Source organism: Mizuhopecten yessoensis, unplaced genomic scaffold (genome assembly GCF_002113885.1).
Source record: "Mizuhopecten yessoensis strain PY_sf001 unplaced genomic scaffold, ASM211388v2 scaffold10587, whole genome shotgun sequence".
Taxonomy (NCBI): domain Eukaryota; kingdom Metazoa; phylum Mollusca; class Bivalvia; order Pectinida; family Pectinidae; genus Mizuhopecten; species Mizuhopecten yessoensis.
Window position 1 is genome coordinate 1 of NW_018408621.1, and position 7370 is coordinate 7370.

The window sequence follows — 7370 nt, forward strand, 5'->3', positions numbered from 1 at the left end:
ATAGAAACAGATTTTATTAAGTAAGGCGAATACCTCATAATCTTCCCAAAAAAGAAAACTATTTCTTATATTCACGCTTTTTGTCTATGAATGGTTTATTACTATTAAATTCGTAAATCTGATCAGCAGAAATGAAATTGATTCCTAAAACTTATTAAATTGTGGTCCATTCATTAAATGTAACAGCCTGAAATGCATAAGTCATAGTTCCCACATCTACTGTTTAGAGCGTCACACAATTGTGTGTAGCTTGTCCCGTTGTATTGTTAGGTTAGGATATGAAAACTCCAGTAAGCGGAGCAATACGCATTGGGTGAATGTCACTGAAGACTGCGCATCTCCTGTTATGTATTGGTTGTGTAGTCATCTATTCATTCAGTAATGCATAATACAGTGTATATGAATAGGTTCCTACCTTGAATGTCACTGGTATCTTTTACCAATATTCCAGGTTTGTCTTCTGTTCCTGCTGGTTCTGTTTATCAAATAACAATAACAGTTAAGCTATACTTGGTACAAGCTGTTCGTTATGTTTACAACAATGCGTTAATTCTCTTTTTTCATATTGATAGATAACATAGTCATCCATCCGTCTTCGAAATGCTAGGGCTACATTAGCAATATAGATAGACCTATGAAATGTAATTTTTGTAAAATGTAAAACCTTTATGCTAAAACTAAATGAAGAAAATATTCTTTATTTGAGTTATCCATCGGATTATATGCTTTTAACAATAATGTCTGTAAGTTTTGTACATATATAATGAGGTATCTATACTGTTCACACAACCTCTGCCAGCGAAAAGAAAATGCTCTTTTTTATTTTTTCTATCCGTTAGGCGGGTCAATTGTTTTATGATTATCATTGCATGCAGCAACATACGCGATTGACGAAGCTGGTGATGATTAGATGATATATGTCTGCAAGATGACAAACTTGCTGTTGGAATCTCCACCGTTTCAAAGTTATAGCCAAAAACATGAAGTTCCTTAGGTAGGGGCAAGACCTAAGAGTCAATATTAAAATCATGATTGCGTTTGTCGGTTTATGCTCAGTAATGTTATATACGTATATAGTATTGCGGTGGGATCTCAACTATTTCGAAGTCATGGCACAGCAACCTAATCACTCGGGATGAGGCCATACCCAAAAGTCAAACATTTTATCAAGATTGTGTTTTTTCTCTTGATGCTCAGAAATTGTTAACATGGTTATACGGCGGGAATCTCGATAATGCTCAAGTTCAGCATTCCTTTTGGCCCCGCCCCTCAGACCTATCGTTGGGGGGATACATTCCGTGTATAAACAATTCAGTCCCTTTTGGCCACGGATGCTCTTTACTAAATTTGGTTCAAATTCAACCATTAATACAGAAGATGAAGGTGTTTAATAATTTTCCCTACCGTCTCCCTAATGGGCCCCGCCCCTCTGCCCACAATGAGGCACACTATTCGTCGAAATATGAGTTAAGAGAGGGTAAGGGGCCAAGTTTTGTTAATCCTTTCTTGATGGGCTACAAGTTTGGGTGTATGTATTGAATATGTATACTGAAGTTTTGTTTAATAATCAGCAGTAAAAATATTGTTATTGTACTTTGTGAATGATTTTCCTGCTTGATATGGATTTGTTTTTGTGACTTGTAGCCTACGTTATTGCCTCAAACATATTTATGAGTAGGAAGAAGTATTCTAAAGGCCATTACACAAAGAACAATCCGGAAATGATCATGATCATATGCTACTTTATTCGTTTTTACTCGATCGGAATGTGTTTTACATTTGTTATGCTACATTGCAAGTAGCATAAGAACTATTTGGTTTATTGATTCACATCGATGTTGACGATATTGACTACGTTTTTTCTCCTTTATTCCATTTATAGAAACAGATTTTATCAAGTAAGGCGAATACCTCATAATCTTCCCAAAATAAAAACTATTTCTTATATTCACGCTTTTTGTCTATGAATGGTTTGTTATTATTTAATTCTTAAATCTGATTAGCAGAAATGAAATTGATTCCTAAAACTTATTAACTTGTGGTCCATTCATTAAATGTAATAGCCTGAAATACATAAGCCATAGTTCCCACATCTACTGTTTAGAGCGTCACACAATTGTGTGTAGCTTATCCCGTTGTATTGTTAGGTTAGGATATGAAAACTCCAGTAAGCGGAGTAATACTTATTGGGTGAATGTCAGTAAAGACTGCGCATCTCCTGTTATACATTGGTTGTGTATTCATCTACTCATTTAGTAATGCATAATACAGTGTATATAATTATAATCCTACCTTGGATGTCACTGGTATCTTTTACAAATATTCCAGGTTTGTCTTCTGTTCCTGCTGATTCTTTTGATCAAATAACAATAGTTAAGCTATACATTGTGCAAGCTGTTCATTATAATTACAACAATGCGTTAATTCTCTTTTTTCATATTGATAGATAACATAGTCATCCATCCGTCTTCGAAATGCTAGGGCTACATTAGCAATATAGATAGACCTATGAAATGTAATTTTTGTAAAATGTAAAACCTTTATGTTAAAACTAAATGAAGAAAATATTCTTTATTTGAGTTATCCATCGGATTATATGCTTTTAACAATAATGTCTGTAAGTTTTGTACATATATAATGAGGTATCTATACTGTTCACACAACCTCTGCCAGCCAAAAGAAAATGCTCTTTTTTATTTTTTCTATCCGTTAGGCGGGTCATTTGTCTTATGATTCTCATTTCATGCAGCAACAATAACACATTTGGGCTGATAAGTTAATTTCCTCTTGAGACTGATGGTTATTTCTTTACCTTCTACGCACGTTTTATTGCTACATCCAGACCATTGTTATTTATAGCCCGATACCTTGATCATCAACAGGTCAGAGCCTCAATAGTATGTTTTGCTGTATATTTCTATAGAAATGTCGTTATCATCAGCTTTTATCTTCAACCACGCGATTGACGAAGCTGGTGGTGACTAGATGATATATGTCTGCAAGATGACAAACTTGCTGTTGGAATCTCCACCGTTTCAAAGTTATGGCCAAAGAATGAAGTTCCTTAGGTAGGGGCAAGACCTAAGAGTCAATATTAAAATCATGATTGCGTTTGTCTGCTTAAGCTCAGCAATGTTATATACGTATATAGTATTGCGGTGGGGATCTCAACTATTTCAAAGTCATGGCACATAAACCTAATCACTCGGGAGGAGGCCATACCCAAAAGTCAAACATTTTATCAAGATTGTGTTTTTTCTCCTGATGCTCAGCAATTGTTAACATGGTTATAGGGCGGGTATCTCGATAATGCTCAAAGTTCAGCATTCTGTTCGGCCCCGCCCCCCTGACCCATGGTTGGGGGGATACATTCCGTGTATATACAATTAAGTCCCTTTTGGCCACGGATGCTCTTCACTAAATTTGGTTCAAATTCAACCATTAATACAGAAGATGAAGGATTTTAATAATTTTCCCTACTGTCTCCCTAATGGGCCCCGCCCCTCTGCCCACAATGAGGTGTATGTATTTAATATGTATACTGAAATTATGGTAAGTATTACACCATAAAAATATGGTTTATTTTAACAATAACCTTTAGTTGTAAGCGGAACTGCAAATTTTGCCTAAAACAGATATCGACTGATTAAGTAATACTATAGTTATAGGAGGTCGTGCATCGTTGGCTGGTTTAAGATTTCTCATACCGTTCGACAAACTTATCAGTGACATCTTGTAGATCATGAATCTCACTGATGTGTATCACTTTACTGTTGAATATACTGCTCCATTTGCATACAAGAATGCACTAAATCAACTACATGATAGAGTGAAAAATGGAATACATCTGACAACCTATGATCTGTCTTAGATTCCTTAAATCGAAGTATCTCATTTACTTAACATTCGAAATCAAAGTAAAAATCGGAGAAGTACCGGTTTTATGCTTTGTTTTAAACTTAATGTTTTATCGCATTCGTAGAGTTCATCTAAACAGGCTGCGCTTATGTATAGATGTCAGTGTACTTTGAATACCCTCTTTGTAGTTTTTTTTTAACTTGGTACAGTGTACAAGATCAGCATCATACTTTGGATGTCTTTGATAAATGTTTTAGTTGCTATCGGCTTGTCTCTCGTTATTGGAGATTTTGTTTGGTAAGGAGCAGTACAAATATTGTACTTTGTGAACGATTTTACTGCTGGGTATGGATTTGTTTTTGTGACTTGTAGCCTACATAATTGCCTCAAACATACCGATGAGTAGGATGAAGTACTTTTAACGGCCATTACACAAAGACCAATCAGGAACTGATCATGATCATATGCTACTTTATTTGTTTGTTTGATCGGAATTCGTTTTACATTTGTTATGCTACACTCTGTACCTTGCAAGTAGCATAATAATTACTTGGCTTATTGATTCACATCGCTGTTGACGATATTGACTACGTTTTTCCTTTTTTATTCCATTGATAGAAACAGATTTTATTAAGTAAGGCGAATACCTCATTATCTTTCAAAAATAGACTATTTCTTATATTAATGTTTTTTTTCTATGAATGGTTTATTACTATTTTATTTATTAATCTGATCACCAGAAATGAAATTGATTCCTAAAACGTATTTACTTGTGATCCATTCATTAAATGTAACAGCCTGAAATGCATAAGCCATAATTCCCACATTTACTGATTAGAGCGTCATACAATTGTGAGCAGCTTGTTCCGTTGTATTGTTGGGTTAGGATATGAAAACTCCAGTAAGCGGAGCAATACGTATTGGGTGAATGTCACTGAAGACTGCGCATCTCCTGTTATATATTGGGTGTGCATTCATCGATACGTTTGCTAGTAAAGCGAAATACAGTGTATATAATTAGGATCCTACCTTGGATGTCACTGATATCTTTTCCCAATATTCCAGGTTTGTCTTCTGTTCCTGCTGGTTCTGTTTATCAAATAACAATAGTTAAGCTATATTCTGTGCAAGTTGTTCATTATGTTTACTACAATGCGTTAATTCCCTTTACTCATATTAATAGATAACATAGTTATACATCCGTCTTCGAAATGCTAGGGCTACTTTAGCAATATAGATAGACTTATTAAATGTATTTTTTGTACAATGTAAAACCTTAATGTTAAGAAGAAATAAAGAAAATATTCTTTATTTGAGTTGGATATTGCCATTTGCTTGCAATGGCAAAATAACTTATTGTTTGCGATCATTTCAGAGTATATATAAAAAAAAAGAGAACAAAATGTGTATCCATCCTAATACAACAGTTATAACACGTCCTGTCTAGACCAGAGATGTGTCTCATTTGTTTAGGCCTATTTCTGCGTCAAAACGAATCGATCAAAACATCTCACGCTTATATAACGTATTGCCCCGTCAATATCCATGTCAATATGATCTGCAGACCAAGCCGATATGATGAGAAGAGGGAAGTGCTGGTAGTTAATATTGAATGCCTTATTATTTTTGTCGTTCCATATTGATCATAGTTTTACTTCAGTGCAAACAAAAGTATTAAACTATATGAATAGATAATATTGTGATATTTTCGCCCTCCAAACCTTGCATATTAGTTATAAGAAATACGTACCATTGTTTATCCGAACGAACGTTTTATTGCTACATCCAGTTCCATTGTTATTTGTAGCCCGACAAATATACCATCCTTGATCATTAACATTGACGTTTCGGATGATCAGAGAAGGTGACAGCTCAGAGCCTCCATAGTATTTCTTGCTGTTTATTTCTAAAGAAATCTCGTTATCCTCAGCTTTTATCTGAAACCACTCGATTGACGAAGCTGGTGATGATGAGATGATATATGTTTGCAAGATGACCGACTCGCTATTAGGAACGGAAAACTCTTGGTGGCTAATGTTCACAAGCGGATGTCCTAAAAACAACAAAGTAAAGGCATGAGTTTACAAATTCAACGGACGTTAATATCAGATCAAAAACTATGTAACTTACCATCTCCAGGCATATGCTCCGGTGTTATGTTGATGCTTGATTCGTCTACTTCTAAAATGGCATTTGATTCTTCTGATAATTTTAACCCACCATCCAATAGATAATGCTTGAACTGTTCAGCTAGACAGACTGCAGGCGCTTCTGACAGACTGTTGGCCGCTTTGATTTGAATGATAACTCGTATACATTCTGAAAGATATATTTACCTATATCTGTATATATATACAACTTGATCTCTAGCATTCGTTTATTAATGAGTAAGGGGGATATGACACCGTCAATATATCGAGATGATGTCAGCATACTTGGAAGAGGAGAATAACTATTCGCATCAATTTGAATAAATGTCTGCATAAATGTAGGAGATTGGAATCAATCAGAAAAAATAAGTATTTTGTTTCGATAAAACATGGATTATCGATCATGTCCTAGATACAAACAAACAAACAAATTATATCAATATTGCATATTCGTACGTCGGTCAACTAGTTATAAATGTCAAAACGTGTAAAAGATTACACCACCAATCAATATGGTTGTGAACTTCCACGATTTAAGATATTTTGAAATCGACACCGCCATGACTATTTTTGATTTTCTCAAATTTACTCTCAGTTATAATGGAAAATGTTTTTAACATCTACTTACTTTTTTCAAAAACAAGTTTATCTAACCGCCTTTCGCCTGTAGCTTCATAAAATGCCTCCTTAATGATTGTAGCTAATCTGGCAAGGTCGTCGTGATCGGAAATATTGAATATCATTTCACAAATGGAATGCCATATATTCCACATTGTTAGCTCTGTAATGAAACATCAAAATACATTCTCACTGCACTCTGTCTCGAATCATATGTTTTTAAATCATTGATTGAAAACAATAAGCCATTCGGCTGAGTTCAAAATTAACAATGACCACATCGTTGATTAATGATACTGATTGTGTGCAAACAACGACAAAGAGATTGAAGATACAGAAGCTGGAAAAAATTCACGACGATTCGTCCCAAGATGAACATTTGGATATGGCGTAGAAACTTGGAAAATATATTTTTGAAAGGTAAACATATAGTCAACATAAGTTTTTGCAAAAGATAACTAATCAAAACTCAGTGAAAATGAGAAAAATATCATAATTAAGTGACGAATTGGCACACCGAGATGCAGATATTGCATCCACTACATTTTACAGCATCTGTTAGTCTCATACACTGGCAAGTAGCAGCCAACGTGTGAGTCAGCAGACCAATAGCATTGAACCAGCTTGTCAAATACCCACCGGGAAGGGAAACAAACGGATATAGCGCGCTTATCATTGGAGTGAAGCGGGTTTGTTGGTTGATGATCCGGTACTTTTCTCCAAGCACCGTCCCGATTCATTCCA

The 7370-nt window shown here is 35.0% G+C and overlaps 1 protein-coding gene across 3 annotated transcripts; it reads right to left on the reverse strand.

Moving 5' to 3' along the window:
* Window positions 1-328: 328 nt before the first annotated feature.
* LOC110461176 lies at window positions 329-6788 on the reverse strand. Of its 3 annotated transcripts, XM_021514521.1 has the most exons (6): window positions 6637-6788; window positions 5989-6177; window positions 5609-5911; window positions 4888-4947; window positions 2293-2352; window positions 357-475 (listed from the first exon to the last, which is right to left on the reverse strand). In XM_021514521.1, the coding sequence occupies exons 1-6, from the start codon at window positions 6779-6781 to the stop codon at window positions 372-374; spliced, it is 861 nt and encodes a 286-aa protein (XP_021370196.1). In that variant the 5' UTR covers window positions 6782-6788; the 3' UTR covers window positions 357-371. The 3 variants fall into 3 exon arrangements, with proteins under 3 accessions (XP_021370198.1, XP_021370197.1, XP_021370196.1); XM_021514522.1 differs by lacking the exon at window positions 2293-2352 and having other exon boundaries at window positions 336-475; XM_021514523.1 differs by lacking the exons at window positions 2293-2352; window positions 4888-4947 and having other exon boundaries at window positions 329-475.
* Window positions 6789-7370: the final 582 nt, after the last annotated feature.

Excerpts from the sequence above, each read along its gene's own strand:
- LOC110461176 (XM_021514521.1), bottom strand. The coding sequence starts at position 6,781 with ATGTGGAATATATGGCATTCCATTTGTGAAATGATATTCAATATTTCC. Across the intron at positions 2,353-4,887 it reads AGATATCAGTGACATCCAAG|AATCAGCAGGAACAGAAGAC; the intron begins GTAGGATCCTAA and ends TTTGATCAAAAG. Across the intron at positions 476-2,292 it reads AGATACCAGTGACATCCAAG|AACCAGCAGGAACAGAAGAC; the intron begins GTAGGATTATAA and ends TTTGATAAACAG.